This window comes from Lagenorhynchus albirostris, chromosome 8 (assembly GCF_949774975.1).
Source record: "Lagenorhynchus albirostris chromosome 8, mLagAlb1.1, whole genome shotgun sequence".
Classification (NCBI taxonomy): Eukaryota; Metazoa; Chordata; class Mammalia; order Artiodactyla; family Delphinidae; genus Lagenorhynchus; species Lagenorhynchus albirostris.
Window position 1 is genome coordinate 86,988,284 of NC_083102.1, and position 24,077 is coordinate 87,012,360.

Sequence of the window (24,077 nt, forward strand, 5' to 3'; positions counted from 1 at the left end):
ATTGTGCTCCATAACACTAAGTTCAAGGAATGTCAGAATGAAAATTTCAACAAGTAGGTTTGTTATTTTACTTGGAAGAAGACATTTAAATATCTATATTATCAAATATCATGGACTACTGAAGTGAAAAATCCTATTTTTATATATTCACTTTACAAATTTAAGTATTAGTTTTCACTTCAAGTATTTAGGTATTAGTTCCTTCAGCACGAATTAATTTTTTTTTTTTTAACTCTTGTATAATCTGGAAGTTGCACACAATACTAATGAAGGGCAGAGGAAGCCACAGACTGACCATAAGGTCCTTGAGGGCAAGAACTGCATTTTCTTGACTTTTGTATTCTCTTTACATAACACAGAGCATGGAACATAACAGGCCCTTAATAAACATCTGTTAAATGAAATTTTAAGCAAAGAAAACTTTAATTCCAACTACGGGAAAAAAGATCAATACTGACTGAATTTGAAGCTTGAATTAAATTACATTTAAACACTTTTAATTAAATAAATACGGACAAAATCCCTTCACCTTAAAAAAAACTGAAAATTATATAAATGTTCTATACATCTACCTATAGCTGAAGAAAAATGCCAAATCTGTTTTTGGTTGAATACATAAATGTAACCTGCCCTAAAATTTATAGCAAAAACATCTTCCTACAGCTATAGTAAACTAGAGGTTAAGCGTTCTACTTCAAAAACTTCCATACATAAAATAACTAAATCATTTTGCCTCCTGATTAATGATAAATTCATTTCAAAAATACCAAAATAGGGCTTCCCTGGTGGCGCAGTGGTTAAGAATCCACCTGCCAATGCAGGGGACACAGGTTCAAGCCCTGGTCTGGGAAGATCCCACATGCTGCGGAGAACCTAAGCCCATGCGCCACAACTACTGAGCCTGCACTCTAGAGCCCACGAGCCACAACTACTAAAGCCCGCACACTCTAGGGCCCGTGCTCCGCAACGAGAAGCCACCGCAATGAGAAGCCCGCGCACCACAATGAAGAGTAGCCTCTGCTCGCCGCAACTAGAGAAAGCCCGCGTGCAGTAACAAAGACCCAACACAACCAGCCAAACAAACAAATAAAATTATTTAAAAAACCCAAAATAATTAGTTTAAATATATCCTTACCATAAACACTTAAAAGAGCAAAAAGCATAAGGTTAACTAAATGCTATTACAATTAATGCAACACTTGTGGGAAAAGATCAAGTTGATTTATGACTAAAAAATTAAACTGATATAACAAACTAAGTCCAAATATATTCTAATATATAGTATCATGATGTGAGTTCAAAAGAAAATAGAAATGTGTATTTTTGAAAAAATATATATATTACTACACTTTGCTCCATAATGCTTATTTATACTCTTGAAAATAAATTTAAAAGGACATTTTAACTTAAATTTTTTTCTTATTAAATTATGCACAACTAAATAGGAAACGATTCAGAAATTAAATATTACTGAAAAATACAACTTGTCAATTTGGTACACAGAACTAAAGAACTATGCTCCTTTTCTCATTTTTCACTTGTTTCTTGAAATTAATTCAGAGTGCACTGTTTCTTACAATTAATAAAAAAGAACTTATTATTTTAAACCTCCCAAACTGTAGAATTACAGTGAATTACCTTCAAAAGTAATTTCTCAAAATGCTAACTGATCAAATAAAATCAATAATAATATGTGATATAAGTATATGTGTAATTGAATGTCCTTAACTTTTTAAAGATAATTTTCCTTTTAAAAGTCACTTTAGAAACCTGTACCAATAATTTCAGAAATAAACTCTTCAGCAATTTTATCCTCTGGGAAAATATACAGCAATATGGCTTAATATTTCATTTTATTTTATTTTTATTTTATTTTATTTATTTACTTATTTTTGGCTGCGTTGGGTCTTCGTTACTGTGCGCGGGCTTTCTCTAGTTGCAGCGAGTGGGGGCTACTCTCCGTTGCGGTGCGTGGGCTTCTCATTGCTGTGGTTTCTCATTGCGGAGCACGGTCTCTAGGTGCACGGGCTTAGCTGCTCCGTGGCATGTGGGATCCTCCTGGACCGGGGCTTGAACCCATGTCCCCTGCATTGGCAGGCGGATTCTTAACCACTGCGCTACCAGGGAAGTCCCAATATTTTAAAATAAATGATATATCTGACAATCTTAAAGAACTGTTCTCCTACTGCCTTCACCTAACTACAAGAGTATGGAGGGGGTAGGCCAGGTTGAATAAGAGAAGATACAGAAATATCAAAACAATGAAATAGACAATTCAAAAGTTTCCCAACAATTTATCATTTTTCTTCAAGACAAAAAAAGATAAATTAAAAGCATAACCTGGTTTTAATATACTTTTGAAAAAAAGGCAATTCAATATCTTTTAAAGATAATAAATGGTCTTCAAAAATGTATCTCATAACTAACTTTTGAAGGTAATACCTACACAAATTACCATTTCTTGCTTATAAATAAATGGTATTCTATTTATATTCTACCACTTATAAATAAATGGTATTCTATTTACATTCTATTCGTGCTGACAGGAGAAAAGAATGAAAACACCAGAATTAATGATTCCTCATTCATGAAGTTTAGGTATATATAGAAAGGCTACATTTATTTTATTTGAATGAATTTTTTAAAATGACCCATGATCATGAATGTAAAATTGTATAAGGATTTGGATAAGATGAAATTATCTTAAAGGTCTAAGAAAAATTTAAAAACTATATTTCAGTTCAATAAATTTGAGCATTAACCTATTATAAAATGTTAAATGTGCTATTATTCCTTTACTTTTTTATGAGACTAAAAAGTTAATGAGTCGAATTTTATCTAAAATTTAGTAAAGAATAAAGAAATTGAGAAGAATGCCAACTACAATACACTACTATTACTCAACTATTATGAATTTGACTATTATTCTCAATTGGACTTTTAATAAGATTAGAGATTCCTTAAGCTACTATTTTTATAACTTCATGACAGAATAGATTTAAACAGATTTAAATGAATGTGATGGAAATAAAATTTTGCTTCAAAAGGATTTTGAATGTATATACCACATTTAATCAATTTACTATATGTGAAAAATTATACATAATTATGTAACTGAAATGAAGCTATAAAATAACACATTACTGTAAAGCAAATCCTTAAAACAGTTGCAGTTAGACAAAATGAATAGAAAAATAATACTTTACCATCTCATATAGACATATTATAACCAATAAAAAGCAATTTGGCTCCAGGTGGAAAATATTCATGCAAAACAGTTCCTTACCAATTTTATTTACATTTTCATGAAAGTGTAAAAGTGTGAGCGTGCGTATATAACATTAAATATCTTCAGGCAAATTTGTTTTGCAAATAAACTAATGTGTTAAATTAACAAACAGCTCTCTCTAAATATCAAAGACAATATTAACAAGCAAAGCTAGGTTTTCCTGCTCATTTTAAAGCTAGAATGCAACAATATTGCCATCTAGTGTTCATATCAAGTACTTCCAATACAAATGTGGTCATATTCTTGTTTTGCACTTAAAAAATTAAGTGTGTACAGGTTAAATACAAATTGTCATTCCTATGGGCAAGAGTACAGTTTTGATGGATAAATAAAAGGAGAAAAATAGAAAACGTCACTAAGAGATAATGGGAACAAAAAATATAAGGCACGTGGGATAAATACCTTTCTTTTGGATGCAATTTCTGCCACATTTTGTTTTTAAACATGGTATATGTTATCTGATTTTCTTTGGTACTCTACTGACCAAACAAAAGTGAAGGTAAACTTCCTAGGGCTAGTTATACAGTCACCCCTCAGTAACTGCTGGGGATTGGTTCCAGGATACCACCCACCACGCCTCCATACCAAAACCCAAGGATGCTCAAGTCCCTTATATAAAACAGCATAGTATTTGCACATAACCTATGCACATCCTCCCATACACTTAAACCTTCTCTAGATTACCTATACTACCTACTACAATGTAAATGCTATGTAAATAGTTGTAAATTCTATGTAAATAGTTGCCAGTGAGGCAAATTCAAGTTTTGCTTTTCTGAACTTTCTGGATTTTTTTTTCCTGAATATTTTCAATCTGTGGTTGGTTGAATCTGTGGATACAGAACCTACGAATATGGAGGGATGACTGTAACTATCCCTTTGTACCGCCCCCCGGCCCCACCTGTGTCCCAAATGAAATCACTGAGATCAAGTCCTAAATGATTTCTCATCAAATAAACATAAGTTCATTTAAAGCAGTGTTTTAAATATACAAAATTTATTTTGATTACTGCTAGTTAGAAGAGATAAAGAATAAAAAGACTGAGGTTGTTAACGCTGAAAAGAATTTAGCTTCATTAAAAATTAAGATACTTTTGGGGCTAAATTGTTTAATTACAACATTATAGGCATTATTGAAAACAAAGACTGGTGACATTGTTCATCTATAATCAAAGCCTCAGAGTAGCTAGTAGATCTCTAAATCAGCAGCCTATCATTATTTTTGATTGTCCATCCCTATAAACCTAGACCTGCTGCTAGGAAATGCTCTACCAATGTTAGGTACCATATGTAAGGTGTGACGTGTGGTGGTGGCAGTATTAGTACTGGATCAGAACTACAATGACTGCTACTACTGCTACAGTATAACCCCGCTTACTTTCAACTAATCTGGTGTGACACTTCACAACTGTGTCTTGCTTTTTTTCCTAGTCCCACACCTTTGGTCATATTATCCTCCCTCTTAGAGCTCTATAAATTCTATCCATTGGAAACAAGATGTCAGCTAATTTTACTATTATTTTTCCTTTTTTATTTACTCATTTTTGTACAACGAACATGTCGTATATAAATTAGAAACATTTAAAGAAAAAAATCCTACTGATTCTCTATAGCCCGGCCCCATTTTTCACCTTTCCTGTGATACCTTCAAGTTCTCTCCTCTTGTCCAATCCAAAAGTGATCTCTTTCTACTCTAAACTTCTCAGCAGCACTATCTAGCATTCACTTACAGCCTTACAATATTACTTCTATGTACATGTTTTTTTATCCCCCTCCCAGAATAAATTATAAGCTCTCTGGAAGAAAGAAATGCACATTTATTATCCTTCTTTGTGTCTCCCACAAACATAATTTTTGGGGACCCAAGAAATATTAATCACATGTGATACAAACACCTTTCTGCTCTGTTTAGAAGCACTGTCTCCTTCACTTCCCTAGGCTTTAATTCTCAAAGATTTACTCATTTTGTCATGGTGGGAAAATCACTTAATCTCTCTGAGGCTCAATTCCTTACAATAAAGATCATAATACCTGATGTCTATTTCAGTTATTGCAACAGCAAAAACAAAACAAAAACCTCATGTTATATGTAGAAAGCTACTAATAAAATGTACAGTTTGACTAAAAATTAATTTCAGACAAAAGCATTTAACTATGTATATACACATGCATACACACACACACACGGCAAAAAAATCCCTGTAATACAGATTAAAACTGAATTAGATTTTTAAAACTATCAGCATTAGGGCTACCATCCACCTACTCATCTAGCTAGTTATTTACGTAACCTAATAACTCACTAGACTACCCTTCTTCAAAAATGTAATAAATGTAGACACAATTTTCTATAAAGTTGACTTACATAAAAAATTATCTAACTTTAATGTCGAGCACACTGAGAACACAGCTATTTTTGGTCCCCAAAGACTTCTTTAAATGAAGAATCAAAAGTTACTATCACGCATTAGATTACAAAGTCTAATACCCATTCAGGAACCAAATTTATTTGAAGTGAATTAAAATGTAAATGCTATTATTTACATGTTTTTCAACCTAAAAACATATACATAAAATAAAATGCTCACTGAAACATCTGAGGTGACTGCTTTTCAATAAATACTAGTTACATCATTTGGTTTTTCTTCTATCCATTCATACCATGTGCTAAGTGCTGTTTTTCTGGACCATTTAAGAAATCTACTGTAACTGCATTTTTAACAAATAGGTTTTTCTTAAATGTCACCTAAAAAAAGAACCTTAGCTACTTTATAAATGTCTTATTTCCTATTTTTATGCTACTGCTGCCCTCTAGTGAAAATTTTAAGAACTTAATCATTTTGGAAAATACATCATTTTTTAAAAAATGCATACTGTCAACCTGCAAAGTATATATATGAGGAATAAGAATATTATGGATTATTTTCTTATAAATACATTTCTAAATTTTTTCATTAAATTATATTTCTATATTATAATTCATCAATTTAATCATGAAGCCACTTTTTTATTTAATCAGCAAGATAATTATAATCATTTAAAAATTCCTTTATTGAGAAAAGAAAAAGACCAGAAACAACAAGTTGTTTCTATCATCAAATTATACCTTTAAATATATGCAATTCAGTAACACCCTCGAAAATTGCATATTTGGAATTTCAATTACTTACCAAGGACGTTGTTCATTATATAGTTAAATTAGTAACATATGCTGACCAAAAATCTAAATGCCTGGAACTCTACTGATCAAATTACCTGAAGAATTCCATAAAGGTAAAGATGATACATAATAACCGATCATTAACATTACCTGGGAGAAGATATTTGCTGTTGGAGCAACTCTGCTATCCACAATACTATATAATATTGCTAATAATCTGTCTAGTGGAAACGGTTTTGGTCCGAGGAGATGATTGCTTGTCTATAAGAAAAAAAGATCATGGATTTTCTTCTTACAGCAGAACACTCACTTTCTGTACTATAAATTCCAATAACAACATATTTACATTGTATATAGTTCCCCAAATAGGCTAATAAAACTAACTTGCAATCCCTAAAACTTTACCTGATATGATCATGATTTATCTTTCAACATTTTCTTCAAGATGTTCTGATTTACATCAACAAATATTAAAGGACTCACAAGTTACCCAGTCTAGGCCCGAACATCACCCCTATTTTGCTGTTGTAACCAGATGTTAAGTGACTTAGCCAAGTCATTTGTCAAGACAGTGTACAACCAAAACAAGGGTCTAGGCCCTAACCCCTAGACTAGAACTTACTACTAACTCCTCACCATTCCTCTTTGTGCCACTGCCTGAAAAATGTATTTGTTCAACATTAATAGTTCTAAAAAGATCAGTTATAGTAAATACTAGCTTAGAAAATGAATGCAGTGTTTCATAGTATGTGAATAAGCTGTCAGTCAGAAACAATGTAAAATTTATTAAAAATTTTTAAGATTGTAAAATGTTCATACTTGTCTACGAAGTCAATGGTACAATTACTTGTCATTAGAAAACTGCAGTGCTCAAGGGTCTATAGATAATTAGATAATTCTATTAGATAATTTTAGTAGCAATGTAATAATTTAAGTACTCTATATGAGCAAGGGCAAATAAAATAAGAAGCTTTATTTACAAGCATGGGAATAACTATTTCTTTAAAAGAATGACTGTAAGTAAGAAAAAAACCTACTCAGAATTACAAAATGAAGTATTTACCTCAGCTATTTATATCTAAAACATAGTTTAGAAATCATTTTCCAGGTCTCAAAGTTTATATGCTTTTCTTATTAAATATTTCAAACATTTAGAAAAGAGATTCATAAATACCAATGCAACCACCCACTTTTATCACATCCAAACATTATGCAATTTGTACAAAAAAAAGCATTAGATCACATTACAAACTGAAGCCCCCTTGCATCCCTCCCACATACCACTCTCCCCTTCCCTCCCTAGAGGGAACCACCATCCAGAATCTGGTGTTTTTATCATTTTCATGACAATTTTTAAACTACTACTGCTATATATGTGTCCATAAACAATATACAGCGTTGTCTGCATAATCTAATATCTCAAATAAATGATATCATTTTGGACATAGCACTCTACCAAACTGCTTTTTTCCTTCAACATTGTTTTTGAGATTTATTCATTTTGATACATGTAGCTCTAGTCCATTTTTAAATTACCCTACAGAATTCCATTTCATGACAGATCAGTCTACCCTAAAAAATTAATCCCCATAATTCATCACAAAGAATACTGTGATGGCCAACTGTGTGCATTTCTCCTTGCACACATGTGAACTTCTCTGTGGGAATGCGAACTTCTCTGTGGGAATGCTCGATTAAAGTAGGGGGCAGAGAATGCTATGTGTTCATCAACACTGCTTCTTCTTGGGCACATAGGAAGACTACATGTCTCAGTCTCTCCTGCAGTTAGATGGACGCCATCTGATTGAGTTCTGGCCAACAGAATATGGGTGGCAGCGATGTGAGCTACTACCAAACCTGGCCTTTCAAACCACTGGATCCTTTACTCTTCTTTACCTTTGGTGACAACTTAAGAGGCCACCATGTTCCACTTGACATCACTATACCACCATAAAAAAGGCCCACATAACTCATATCCAACTGTGTCATGAGCAATATATATATATATACACATATGAGCAATACATAACTTTTATGTTAAGCCACTGAGGGTTAGGGAGTTTGTTTTTCACTACACCACTGTCCAGCCTATCCTGAACAATGTAAAGTACACGTTCACATATTAACTTTATTAGGTATGACCAACCTGCAGAACACGCAGCCTCTTATTCTTCCATATTATCACCAACACTTGGAATCATCAGACATTTTTTTAGTTTTGCCAACCTTAGAGTGTAAAATAATACCTCAGTGTTGTTTAAAGTTGCATTTCTCTCATTAGTGAATGAGGGTGATAATCATGTTACATTTGTTAGACATTTCCAGTTCCTTTTTGTATCGTTTTATCCATTTATCTACTGAATTTTTGCTTTCTTCTTATTAGTTTGTATGAGCTTTAAAAATCCTAGATACTAATCATTATCAGGTGTATGAGTTCAAGAACAGTGGTTAAACATCAAGGTAGGCTTTGGATTCAGAAGTCCTGGAATTGGATGCTGGTTCTACCACATTAACTATGTATTCTTGGGCAAGTTACTAAATTTCTCTTTAATATTCAGTTTCCTCATCTAGAAAATAAGGACAATGATAGCAACTACATTTATTAGGTCATTGTGAGAATTAAGTAAGATCATATGGGGAGCTTAACAATGTTTGGCTTATACTGCTCAATAGCTTTTATTATCATCATCATGATATACTTGTTTATATGTATTTTCTTTTCTACACAAATGCCTTGAAAACAGGAGATGTTTTATTTACCTTTTTCATCCCTAGCACTTGGGATTGTTAGTTAAATAAACGAATGGATGAAAGGATAATGAAGGAAATTGTATTAGAGGGAAGAAAGAAAAAAATAAAGGTAAATGTTGAGCTATCTAAATGGAACTGGTGTTCCTGTCCTCATTAACACTTAGAAATGAATTGAGGTTAGTAAAAATTACCAAATTCCTGAAGTGTTGGGAATAAAGTGGGAGGCAATTCAGGCTGAGAATCACACTGTGAAATGCTGCTGACACTTTTCTGATTTTCACTTTTTATTTTGTGATTAGAAAACACATTTCCAATTTAAAATTAAAGTGTTCTAGTGCCATGGAGGGCATATGACATTTATCTTCTTCACAGAACTGATTCTGTATGCTATAAATGCAAACTGGCTTCCCACCTAGAGAGAAAGCCAAAGTGTGAGAAATACCTCACTAGATTCGCTATAGCTTATTAGACAAAATGAAAGTCTGTACGAATGGAAGAAATAAGCGAAAAAAGAAACCAAATAAATGAGATAAAACGGAATGAAAACTGGTATCAAGCCAAACCAAGAAAAACAGAGATGGGAAAATAAACTTAGAGTTATAGATATTTATACCAGAAAAACTAGGAACAATTAAAAGAAGTTTAACTGTGGGGAATGGGACTATGAGTGAGGAGAGGAAAAATGCTTTTTCACATAAACTAAGTGGCAGATAATCTGGTATCACATACATGCATTAGGTGAATTGAAAAGCAAAATCTTAAAAAATGAGTGTCAACTGAGGATATACAGAGAAAAAGAATTATCAACTGAAGATACATAACAGATTTAAAACAACTGTTATGATTATTATTCGTGTGGTTTGCTTTTAATGTTTGATGCCCTAATTGAGAGCTTCATGAGAGCAGAGACAATGGTTATTTTGTTCTCCACTACGTCCATAGCATCTAGCAGAGTACATGGCATAGAGTAAGCATTCAATAAGATTTCAAAAAGAGAAGGAACAAAAATACAAAGAAACTACTAAGCGTACACAGATTTTAGTAACTAAGCTCAGATTTTAAAATGACATGAACCAAAGACAAAAGAGGCTAACACAAAAGTCAAATCTATAAGAATAACATCAGAAGAACTAGAGCTCACCTAGGACTAAAGACAACTTCACAGTGTCTTTGCTCATATGGTTGCCTCTGTCAAGACTTGTCTTCCTAGACTTGTACAAATCCACTCATTCCACAAGGATGGTCTAACGTGCCAGCTCTTTCACAGTCCTCACTGATCAGCACTAATATATCTCCCTCTTCAACATTCTTAAATAATTTTCTCTGTCTAAAGAATAAGGCCTAAAATTTTTAGCTTTATGTTCATTCTTTGGTTTCCTTCTTTCATTCATTCAATTTATTCATTTGTGCAATAAACACCCACCAATTACCACCAAGTGCCAAGATAACAGAGGTGAAGAGATGGGCTTTCTTACCTTAACTGGTGAGTAAGGAAATTCCTCGACAGTTTGGCCTCAATTGATTTTTCTCTGAAACTCACCATACGCTCCAGCCAATTTCATTATTTCTTGTATATACCCTATACTATCTTACCTCTGTTTCTTGGCTCAAATCATTTCCTCAACTAAAATGTCTTCTCCTCCCATCTTTGCATATTCCTGAGTGCCCACTCAAAATGCAAGCCCTACTACACATCCTTCCCTCCCTACCTCAGCCAGAAGTACTCTCTCCTCCTACCCATCCTTTATGACCCAAAGCAGCTACATACATACGAAAGAGGGTACAAAATCAATGATCTGCCTATAGTGGAGAGCCTAATCAGAGATGTCTCAGTGAAAGGGCATACTAGAAAAGTCTTTCCATGCCAAGCAAATGGATTTGGTGAGGAAATCTGCCTGCCAAACTCTAGCTCTGTGTGAATGGGAGAAAAAAGCCTTCCCTGAGACTTTTAACTAGAAGCCAGAGCTAATGCTGATGTGGGGGCAGAATTCACAATAGCTTTGTGGTCTGCAAGTCCCCAGGCTGAGAACTGAATTTCAAATGATCCCAGGTTACCAGTGTTCACAAGTGCTTGCAGAGAAGTACGTGTAAAACCTTTCAAAGCAACAAATCTCAGGCCTCAAAAATTAAAAGATTAAGTTCAGCCAACAATTAAAAATAATAAAATGTGCAGGAAACAGGACATTATGTGCCCAAATCAGCAAAAATAGAAAACGTGGAATTAGACTAACAAGGACTTCTAACACTGAAATATAAGACACAGAATATTAAATAGTTTTTTTATGTTAAAGAAAAATATGAATAGGAAAAATATTAAAGTGATCAAATAGACTTGAAATGAACCAGTAAAACTTCTGAAGATTACACATAACATTACTGAAATTACAAAATTGATGTAAATAGCAGATCAGACAAAGGTGAAGAGAAAATAAGAACAGAGAACTGAAGAAATTACCCAGAATATAGCACACAGAGATGAAAGGGAATGAAGAATATAAAGACTTAAAAAACACAGATGGTAGAGTGAAAAGGTCTATCATAAGCCTAACCAGTGTCTCAGGAAAACATGTCAGAAAGAATGGAGGAGAGGCAATATTTGAAAAGTTAATGACTGAGAATTAACCAGAATTAAATAAAGGCATCATTATTCAAATTTAGGAAGCAAAACTAACGCCAAGTAAAAAGAAATTCAATCCCAGATACACTACAGAGAAACTGTAAGAAGACTAAAGTAAAAGGAGAAGAGAACTTGAAAGCAGCCAGAGAAAACAGAGGAATAACACAGGAATAAGAGACTCACAGCAGTTTTTTTTTTAGCAGTAATAAAGCCAGAAGACAGTAAAATAATGTCCTCAATTCAGAAGTGTATACTGAGCAAAACTGCTTTTAACAATGAGAGTGAGAAGCAAAACTCACAGCTTCTATAGTGCAGTTTACAGTTCTAACTTCTCTATCTTCTGCCAGGAGAAACCGCAGTGGTTAAGATGTACAAGAGAGCTTAACAGTCTAAATGCTCCTTTTGGAAATTTCAACTTGCCCCACACCCCTACCTTCAAAGTTGCTTAGTGCTTCTAATTCCTAAGTTTTTCCAGATTCCTTGGCTCAAATCAGCTTCTTTTGGGGGTTACGTTTCAGCCTTCTCTGATGTGCTCAGTCACCGACATATCTATCTACTAGTCAATTCCAAATTTTACAGATCTCTCATCTGCTTAGTCCTTATTAGTTTAACCTTTTTAATTTCTTCAATGCCATCTTTGTGGTGTTGCAAAGGGGAAAGGAGGAAACTAAGCTATATTTAATTAAAAATTCCAGGGTGACCTTTTTCATCTATTAATTCACTAGAAAAATTTTGTGAACTCCCTTTTATCTCTAGAACCAGCTCACCTGAATTGTGCCTCCCCAATCACTGTATCCAACATAACAAAATACTACTACAGCATTATGATGGTACCATATCAATACAAGTAACTTCTTACATCCAAATGACTATGTAAATGCATACAATTATGCATTTATCAACTTCCTATAATATTCTAAATTTGTAAGTTTTTCCCATTAAAGAAATTACAACATAAATACCTTTTCGTGTTTCTTTAGAAAGTTGGTTTTCTTGATTTTCCCATGATGCTGCAATTAAGCAAAATAATTTTTAAGATGAAAGATAGTATTCCACAAAACCAGAAAGCATAATTTGTTTAAAACATGACACACATAAGAGTAACTTATGTATCTTAGGCTTTTTTATTTTATTCTATTTATCATCTAAAACATCACCTTAAAATACCAACATATTTTAGGCTTTTTAAATCAATTTTGATTGTATACAGGATTACTTGTGCATGTAAAGAAAGAGGTTTCAAAATAAGTGATATTTCCTAAAAGAACTTATATTGATTTATTACAGCACATTTATTTCTATAAAAACAAAACTTCCAAAGATAAACGGGTTTTCAATTCATTCTGTAAGGCAGGCTGTCAATTCGCATAAAATTGAGAGCATTTAGTTAAGCACTTGGGATTCAATAGTAGGGAAAATATAGAGATGCAGTCCTTGCCCTCTTGAAACCAAAGACTAGTGGTAGAGATAGGCAAAACATACACAGACAAAAATGTATTATATTTAATAATAAATCAAACTGCATATTATTTGTTTTCAAGAAGAAATTCTAAAATGAGATTTCTCCAACTAATATACATGCAGAGAGTCTCCTGAATGTTCTGGATAATGATGTATGGAGTACATGATACTATAGTAGGAGCTTCAGAACAATAAAGGAGTTACTACCCTTAAAATCATTCCCATCTCTCATATTTTTAACAAAACCTTAGTTAAATTTTTTTAAATGTAGAATTATTACCTAAGGTATACCTGAACTCTTCTGTGAAACTACCTACTTCACCCATTCAGGCTGTGATCTTAAAGTGAGAAGTCAAAAATAAATGATTAAAGGGGGAAAAAAAAAGAACAGGTGGAATTTAAGCATGTAGAGATTGGAGAGGAAGGAATTCTAGATGGAGAAACCAATGTAAACAAAAGCTTGGGGAGTTGGGAAAAACAGCTAAGCTCTTGAAACAGAAAAGTTAAGTTTGAATTTTTTTAATTAATCAGCTTGTAATTGGACTTGCTCAGGATGTGTAGCAAAATATATCTGTTTCCAAGGATAACTTTCACCCACTTGACATAATGCCTTGGTAAGAGAGTGAGTGTTATAGGGAGAACACCACACAGAGCACCTGAGTTCACTCTGGAGGAGAGCTGGTGTTTGCTTAGGTGGAAGGTGATTGAGGTAATGGCTCACGCATCCTAAAGAAACCCTTTTGGGAAGTTTAAGTGTGAGGAATGCTCCACTGATGGATAAAGTTCTGAGGGCCTCTAGATTTTCTTATCAACATTCATTTCAGGAATATTGTTTTTTGCTGTCATTTTCTGACTAATTTGTCTTTCAAAATTCAGCAAGCAATGCTACCCCCTCCATGAAGCCTTCTTTCCTCAACACTTCCCTGCAAGTTGTTTATCATATCATGCTTACTAGACACTAATACCACCCCTCTTTTTTAGCCTGTCTGCTCCAAGACTGTCCCCACCCCAAAAGTGGCACTCACTCACCCCCAATATCCTAAAGAAAGTTCTCAAATAACACTGTTGACTGGCAAAGGTAAAGTGAGAAATAAAGAATAAATGATTAAAGGAAAATAAACAAACAAAATCTGTAAAGAATGAGTCCTAAATACATATTTAGCAATCTCTTATTCTAATCTCTATCCCTTACAAATTTACAGGTGTTGAGGAATTTCAAAATATTCCCTAGATCTGCAAAAATAAAGTGAAAAAGAAATAATGATTACCTTAAGGAAAAACCTTTTGTCAGTTCTTGCTGGATTATAAGAAGCGAGGTATGCAGCAATGAGAATAAACTTAGAGTAATATGGAAGTTCCACGTGAGTATATGCAGAGAGACCTAGATAACAAAATACTTTTATGAAGGTATATAACGGGCTACCATTAGATTTTAAGTATCTCTTACCTTTTCTCACTTATCTTTTGACTTCCATATGGTACCCTCTAGTCAAAAGATTTTAAAGTGCCCTGAGCTTAAAGTGCCATGATAATGACGGTGGTGGGGAAAACATTATTGTTAATGATATGCTCTGCTCATTCTGTTAGTTTTGTTTGGCTCCGCCTCTTCTAAAGTCCTGCCCTTCAAAGCCACACTCTCCATTAAACCTTCCCTGATGCTCCCCTACCACACCAAAAGAGAAAATTTGTCTCTACTGTGAATTCCTACTTCGTGTACCTTACTTACGATCCACATAAATTTATACCTTATATAAAGAATTAATTAAACATAAGTGATATTTCTTACTAAGCTACAGTGTTCACTGAAGGAGCCAAGTCTAATGTTTTTTTGTATCCCTACAGTACCTTGTACAAATAACTGAATGAATGGATAAATAAAACAACAGAGTCAGTCAAGCAGCAATGATTTTTATGGGAAGGGAAGAAGGAATGATATTTACTGAAATATCTAGTATGTGTAAGGTGTTTACGTAATGATTACATAATGTGCTAGGTGCTTTCTTTAAGCATCTCTGAATCTCTGCAGTAACTTAAAAGTAGATATTCTTTCCATTTTAGATAAAGACACTGAGTTGGGCTCAAGGCCACATAGGCAGCAGAGCAAATTACTGCAGATTTTTTTTAAACTCTAGTATCTATTTCTTTCCATTACAACACACAACTGAAAATCACTTGTATGGTACTTCAAGCATTTAAAAACCAAAACAGGGACTTCCCTAGTGGTCCAGTGGTGAAGAATCCACCTTACAATGCAGGGGAAACAGGTTCGTTCCCTGGTCAGGGAACTAAGATCCCACATACCGCAGGGCAACTAGCCTGCGCACCACAACTACTGAGCTTGAGCGCCTCAACTAGAGAGCCTGCGTGCCACAAACTACAGAGCCCATGCACTCTGGAACCCAAGCGCCACAACTAGAGAGGAGCCCGCGCACTGAAAGATCCCGCATGCCTCAATGAAGATCCCGCATTCCACAACTAATTCCTGGCACTGCCAAAAATAAATAAAATAAACAATAAATAAATCTTTAAAAATAAATAAATAAAAGTTAAAAATAAAAACCGAAATGGAATCTCAATACCACTTCATTTCATACCACTTCCCCCACTGACCCAACTAACTGGCTACTGACCCAACTTTTAAATAAGAGTATTTTAGATGGTTGCTTTACTTTTTTTAAAGTAAAAGTAAAGTTGACCCATACGGGGTGGGGGAATGTTAGGGGCACAGACACCCCTCTCCTCCACAGTAGAAAATCTGCATATAACTTTTGACTCCCAAAAAACTTAACTAGTAATAGCCTACTGTTGACTGGAAGCCTACTGATAACAGTCAATTAACACATATTTTGTATGTTATATGTATACCTACATATATATTATGCATTCATGGCATACCTAACTTTTTCTTAATTTTTCTGATATTTCTAGGCTATGCAGTTCGTCTGCCAGTTTTTTCAAATTGTTGTGTATCTCCAAAACATTTTCCAATATATTTATTGAAAAAAAATCCGTGTATAAGTGGACCCATGCAATTCAAATCTGTGTTGTTCAAGGGTCAACTGTAGTTCTGTTGGGATAAACCCAAAGTAATAGTTTCTTTAAAGAAAACAAAAGCACAAAACTTTCAAAATGTAACCAAATGAAATGCATCCCCCAAACTACATTAACATAAAATTGAATTTTGTTATATAACTCATGAAATACATATATACTGAGATAAAATTAGGTATACAATTGATTGTTTTAACACAAGCATTTAAAGAAATATAAACTGCTTGGTTTTCACATGATATAACCCAACATGTAGAAACTGGTATTCAAACTTCATTTCTTCCTATTACATTGGTGTGTTGCTTAAAAGAAAATCATTAATTAAAATATCATGGTAGGGAATTCCCTGGTGGTCCAGTGGTTAGAACTTGATGCTTTCACTGCTGGGGCCCAGGTTCAATCCCTGGTCGGGGAACTAAGATCCTGCAAGCTGCGTGGTGCAGGAAAAAAAAAAATCACGGTAGCTTGCAAATGATCTTTTATAACACTACTGACTGATGCTATCTTTAGTGTTAACTTAATATCTTGATTATTAGTAATCAATTAAAGAAGTGTCTCTGGTAATTGTCTCAACACTTCCTTTGATACCTTTCAGTTGTCCTGGATCTGTGTCATCTTTCTGTAGCTTTTCCCACTGTGAACTGAAAAAAAAATGAAAGAGCAATGATGGATTGAAAACATAAAATCAATGTACTGTACTTAAAACAAAGCCGTAGAAAAACTAAAACTTTTTTATTTAACAAAATACATTTAATTTCCTCATAAATAAGACAAATAACATATACATGTTCGTACCTGTACAAAATCATTTAGTGTATATTAGAACAATATAAACATATATCAATGCCCAGATGTTGAATTTTTTAAAATCTCTTTTCCTCTGATCATAATTATAAAGCTATCAAAAAGCACCAACAAATAAATAACATCACCTACCATACAATAAAACTCCCAATATTCCAGTTATCATATTAAATACAATTGTTATACACCACTTCTAAACTCCGTAACAATTTCTTAAAGTATCATTACATCAGAAAACTGAGGCCCACAGGTTAAGTTACCCAAGGACACTTAGCCAGTCAATAACACAAACTCTGCAGGCATTCTACAAGGATTCAGCTCTTAGTTCCACTACCAGGGAACAAGGTTGGAGACTTTTTCATAATCTGTCCAAAGTGCTTATAAAAGCTATAAAACCAACATATATTCCCAATAACAGTTTCTTGAGTGAGCATCTAACCTTCTATAGCTTTACTCTCCTTTTCTTTATTCTGCTTAACCCAATTATTATTATTTTTTTTTTATTTTTTTTGTTTTTGCGGTATGCGGGCCTCTCACTGTTGTGGCCTCTCCCGTTGCGGAGCACAGGCTCCGGAAGTGCAGGCTCAGCAGCCATGGCTCACGAGCCCAGCCGCTCTGCGGCATGTGGGATCTTCCCGGACCGGGGCACGAACCCGTGTCCCCTGCATCAGCAGGCGGACTGTCAACCACTGCGCCACCAGGGAAGCCCTGCTTATCCCAATTATTTAATCTCAATTAGAAAATATGAAATATGTGATGATTATTATTCTTTAATTTAGTAAAAATTTTATTATACACAGGTGAATGGAGGTTGGGGGTAGCAGGGAAAACAGCTGAGTCATTTACTGTGAAGAAACTTCAAATGGACCAGGAGATATCACCAGGCTTAGAATGCCATTTCTCTACTACACTACTGGAGAGTCTCACTGGTCCTTTATGTCACAGTGTTACAAAAAGGTAACTAAGGGCATTATATATGCTATTATTATAAAGGAACAAAAATGCAAACTGCCCTGAATACCAAAATTTTTTTCAAAAAGACAAAGAAAATAACCACATAGGAAATTCTGCAAATTAATACAACAGTTAATAAAACATATATATTTCCTATCAATAAATATAAATGGGTGTACCCCATTAAAGAAAAAGGTTTTCAGAATGCCTCGGTAAGGCAGGAGGTCAAATTAGCAATGCTTATTTCTGTGTTCTATACCTTTCTGTGAAAGAAACATACTAAAGATTATATATTAATTGCATATATAAAGATGTTATGTTACATATGCATACTTGTAAAAGAAAATGAGTACAAATCAGAAATTATATAGGTGGTTAGGAAAAGAATGAAAGGAATAATGGGGTGTGAGACTTCCTTGAGTATTTTTTAATAGTTTTAGGTTCTGAATTATTCTGACACCCTCTTTTACCTGTACAGCAAACAATGAGTTGATTCTACTTTGCCCTTTCTCTTTCTTTTCTTTTCCCATTTTTTAACTTTGTAACTGTGTTATTCCCATCCTTGCATAGTATGTAACATATACATAGTGTTCTTCTATCCTCATTCCCATCTTTTCGTTTTGAGCTAAAATTAATCAAATTTGGTGCTCATCATTCCTTTTGCTAAAGTTTCCCCAGTCATCTCCACTGCACCAGCACTGTCACTAGCAGACTCTTCAGGAAGTGTTTATGAGTATAGTGTTCCCTGAGTTCTCACATGTTTAAAACTGTTTTTCTATAGCCACGATACCTGCATGATAAGTTGGCTAGATATAAAATTCCTTGGCTTACACATCCTCTCTCAAGTTTCTTGAAAATGTTGCTCACTTGTTGTCTTGCTTTATTATAGATTCACTTTCCTTTGTAAGTGACATATTTTTGCCTTAATTTCCACCCCTTGCTTCATTCTTCACCACCAAGCCTCCAGGAGATGCCATGTCCTTCCAAATCACCTCTCCATCTCCCCTCAAAAACAGTACTTTCCCAAATCTGCCTTGTTAATTCTTGTCTACATACTCTTGAAACACTTCCTTTTGATTCTTCAGTAGCCAGTGCTCTAATCCTTCGGGTCTCACTTGTTCTCAGTATTATCCCACTCAGGGTTGGACTCTCTTTCTGGAGGTGATTCATTTGTATTTCATCACTACAAGTCGACCCCATCCCCTGTCCCCACTGTCCTCTCCTCTTTTCCTTATAGTCTTTGCTTAACTTTTCACTTCAGCATAAGCCCCAGGGTTGGCTTTGCTGGCTTCAGTTATTTATTTCACTATTTACATATAAACTGAAGTTTACAGTCAGCTCTGTAGACTCCTAGTCATATTGCAGGCAAGGGTTATGAGTGATTTTATTTGCTTTCCTTACTGACCTTGTGGAGAGAACTTGATTTAGGTGGCCAACACTATCCTATGGGAAACTGGAAGTCCTTCTATTACTATGTAAGAGTCACTTTAACAAGTATCCAAATTTTTCTACCTTTAAAAGATCAGATCACAAGCTTTTCTATTCTGTGACTTCCAAACATTCTCATTAATTATTAAAAAGAGGAATAATAATATCTTTGTAATGTTTCTACTTATTTAGAAACTATTATATTCTTATAATCAGCTAATTAAATCAAGCACAAAGTATAGAATAAGGTATTCATTAAAGAAAAATGATAACAAAATTGATTAGAAAGTGAAAAAAGACAAAAGCGTTGATGTTTTTAAATTTCCTATGTTGCTTTGTAATGTAGGCTAAACCTAACACCTATAAGGAACTTTATTATTCACAAATCATCTTCACATATATTATTGAAATCTTTTAAGGACTGTTAGAAGAGGGATCCGAGGTCTAGAGGTTTTAGGTGAATTGCTAAGACCTCATAAGGCAGAAAACAGCTAAGCTGGAAATCAGAACTATGTTCTCACTACTCTATGTCTGTGCAACCATGTCTCCTAAGCAGCTTCATTACTATGAAAGTCTAACAGACAAATGTAGACTTATGACTTGACTTATACGTTTCTTTAATAATCAATTTCTTATTATACCATTCAAATATCTAACATAAATATAAAAAACAAAGCTGAAACTGATTTTCCTGTAGCTTTCCAGATTTAAAAAAATTAGCAATTATTAGAAATACGCCTTGTGTAACATACTGGCTAAAAATTGTCTGTCCTTCCCAAAATAATAAGAAATGATTCAAATCACAAGAGTTTTTGCCCAATGTGAAGAAGGTAAAGGAAAACATGTACATTTTAGTGAATATCCCAAATATAGAAAAAATACATATACTAAATAGAAAATTACCTTGATATTTCCCTGAGATAAACAGTTTGCATGGCTTTTTTCAAATGAGGTTCAATATTTCTCCAGAGTTTGCGAGTATCACGTTCACTTGCTACTCCAAAGAGAGAAAATTTCAATAATTTAGAATTACAGAAACTTTTTTCAAAAGAAATATTATTATAGTAAAATTATAGTTACCTTCTCCTTTAACAACAGGTTCACAATATTTAGGAAAATTAAGTACTGCCTATAAACAAGGAAAAAAAAGAGAAAAAAGCACTTATCTACCACAATTAAATATTATTTTTCAAGTAAAAATTTTATTAGAATTCAGGCAATTTTATTTCAATATAATTGGCTCAAGTAAAATGTTATTATAGTTTATTACTACAACAAAACCACAATTATCAATAACAACAGTAAAACAATATGTAAAATATTCCTTAACTGGCTAAATCCTGCCTAATGTATCAGCCTCTAAATATAAAGAAATATAACAATTCCCAAAGCAAATTTAAAAGCACATACATAGGGGCTTCCCTGGTAGCACAGTGGTTAAGAATCTGCCTGCCAATGCAGGGGACACAGCTTCGAGCCCTGGTCTGGGAAGATCCCACGTGCCATGGAGCAACTAAGCCTGTGTGCCACAACTACTGAGCCTGCACTCTAGACCCTGCGAGCCACTACTGAGCCCACGCGCCTAGAGCCTGCGCTCTGCAACAAGAGAAGCCACCGCAATGAGAAGCCCGTGCACCACAATAAAGAGTAGCCCCTGCTCACCACAACTAGAGAAAGCCTGCGTGCAGCAACGAAGACCCAACGCAGCCAAAACTAAATAAATAAATTTATTATATTAAAAAAAGCACATACATAGAAAAGATGCCTAAAAAGAATATTCTGCAGATGATTTATTAAACTCTTAAGAAATATGCCACTTACAAACTTTAAAACAAATAATAATATCCATTTGAAGGAAAAAGGACAACATATATTATCCTATGTTCTACATACTCAGAAAAATAGAACACTATACTATTTTTTCTCCAATGCTTAAAGATCATTTCTTATATTTATTAGTATTACTAGTAGTAGTAAAGACTTAAACCATACTTCAAGCTTCAAGTTTATGAATATGATGTAACAACATAAAAAGCTGTAACCTCATCCCTAAATAAAATCATTCCTCAGTGAAACCCAAAGGACTTTATAAAAACCATGTTTAAATTTCACATTTTCTTTTCCTACTAATAGTTTCTCTAAATAATTCCTCCTTCTTGCACTTTATAATCTACTTTGAAATGGCTGCCAGCACAGATTCCCACAGGTTTCAAGGACATCAGTGCTAAGGAGTAGAAGCTCCAAGTTATTTCCCAGGAAGGACAATGGATGAGTATTTGCTCCTGACTCCATCTCACACTGAGACCGTGCACTGACCCTCGCTCCTCTCTGTAAGCCCCCCTGTTGTCATTTCCCTTGGGCACCAGGAGTCTCAGACATTCAACTTCCAGAGAGATGTTAGTGATGAGCTTGAACTAGAACAGCTTGTCTTCTGTTTTTTTCCCTACTCAGAAGATGCTTGAAACGTACAACTAAATCAGAAGAGGTCTAAAGTTTAAAAGTTCCAAAAACATACTAAATGTGAACAATTTTAAATGGTCATTTTCTCCTACATTCTATCTCAAATACACACTGAATCCCTCTAAGTAATACTTTTCAGACCGAAGAAAAGAGCAAAGCAAAGAAAATGTACCAAGAGATGTAGATTCTGTTCCTTTGAAAGCAACTGTTTTCTAGCCTTAGATATATTACCATTTTCTGTTACATGGAGATAAGACCTTAAGTATTAATAAAAGGTTCTAAAAGTGAAACCAGATATTCTTGCCTCCTCCTTTTCAGATCCCCACAACTAAAGTAGAAAGGTAAAAATTAAATAAAATATGAAAATTAAAGTAAATACAATTATTTTCCAAACTGCCTATGAAGTGTAAACAGCTATTCTAATGTTTTTAACAACTTTTTTTTTTTTTTTTTTTTTTTGCGGTACGCGGGCCTCTCACTGCTGTGGCCTCTCCCGTTGCGGAGCACAGGCTCCAGAAGCGCAGGCTCAGCGGCCATGGCTCGTGGGCCCAGCCGCTCCGTGGCATGTGGGATCTTCCCAGACCAGGCATGAACCCGTGTACCCTGCATCGGCAGGCGGACTCTCAGCCACTGCGCCACCAGGGAAGCCCTTAAAAACTTTTTAAAGTAATCTTTTATATAACTATTCAAAGTAATCCTTTATATAAATATTCAAAGTAATCCTTTATATAAAGATTACTAACTCAAGGTCAGTGGCTAATGAAACACCTATATAAAGCTTCTGACAATATTCAAATTCATCTAGATTCCAGACCACTATCAATACGTACATTAACCTGAAACAATCTGTTACAAAAAATTAACAAAAAGATATAAAATTGCTTATTAAGTTTTCACACCACCTTTCTGTTAATCTTCATTTTAATTTTAATAAAGTTAAACATTTTCTGCAATTAAAGAAAAGAGAAAGGAGGAAATTTAAAAAACACTCCTAACGACGTATGAAAAGAAACAACTAAAAAGACAAAGGTTTCTGATCAGGTCAAAGTTTGTACTAACCCACTGACTTCTACATTCTTAGGGTGTATTTGCTCCCAAAGGCCATATCCAAATTTCCAGAATAAATTTTCAGCTTCTAGCCTATCTCACACCCTTTCTTCATGGAAAAATATTAAACGATGTACTTTTTTTTTTTAAGCAAAATGAGCACGGACCAGATGCCGGAGCTCCTTCAAATCTCGACAGACGGTGTAGAAAACTCCAAGAAGAATGTTAATGTAGGCAGCATAGAAATCAGCTGAATACTCTGGAGGATGATCATGGGATAGAATCTTTTGAAGGTTACCTGTTCACAGGACACAAATGAACAGAAATGACTGACCCATCACCCTAGTTATATCTTCTAGCATTTTATAACAAAGGTTTAAACAATAAATACACAGGCTCAGCAATTATTAGGAACAATGAAACAGTTACAAGATTAGAATGCAAAAGTAATACAAGTTTTGAAACTGAGGTAAAAGAATTATGAACCTAACATTCTAAGAAAAATTACTAAATTTTACTCAAGACAAATACAAAGCAATGACATCTAAAGAAAAACACAAGAACCTTATAACAGGCAACATGAATTATCAAGGGCAAAAAAATAGTATGGATTCCACTTATTTTTCTAACAATTAAGTAAATCAACTAGATAAAAATAAGCGGTACTACATAAACTACCACCAAACTGGAAAATGCTCATTTTTTGTAAAATGAAAAGAACTCATGATTTTTTTAATGAAAATCTTCATCTTTACTATGTCATTCCATTTTTATAAAATGTGTTTTCTTCCTACAACTTTGGTGTCTTTATTTCTCTTCTACCTTAAACTCCTTATACAGTATCACATGTTTAGGGTCCTAAACTTATATTTTATCCTGCTAGAAATATATTGTAGAAGCACAGTTAAAACTAAAAAGAAACCACCTATTATTCAAAATTTCCCGGTTATAGCACATAAATCAGTCATTCACTCATTCCTTATTGCAATTCCCTCTGACTTCTTGATGCAATGGTCTCTTTTAGACTTCTCAGTTAAGAGCTCTTTGAACATGAC

The 24,077-nt window shown here is 34.1% G+C and overlaps 1 protein-coding gene across 2 annotated transcripts in view; it reads right to left on the reverse strand.

Annotated features, from left to right (window-relative positions):
• Positions 1–24,077, reverse strand: part of ORC5 (origin recognition complex subunit 5) — a 72,739-nt gene that overhangs the window by 26,925 nt on the left and 21,737 nt on the right. Inside the window, exons 6-12 of one of the 2 annotated variants that reach the window (XM_060156201.1) lie at positions 23,190–23,320; positions 20,596–20,644; positions 20,419–20,509; positions 16,918–16,970; positions 14,547–14,659; positions 12,780–12,827; positions 6,600–6,710 (exon numbers count right to left, since the gene is read on the reverse strand). In XM_060156201.1, the coding sequence (XP_060012184.1) occupies positions 6,600–6,710; positions 12,780–12,827; positions 14,547–14,659; positions 16,918–16,970; positions 20,419–20,509; positions 20,596–20,644; positions 23,190–23,320 (596 nt within the window). The remainder of the gene's footprint in view (positions 1–6,599; positions 6,711–12,779; positions 12,828–14,546; positions 14,660–16,917; positions 16,971–20,418; positions 20,510–20,595; positions 20,645–23,189; positions 23,321–24,077) is intronic. The other variant, XM_060156202.1, reaches the window with a different exon arrangement.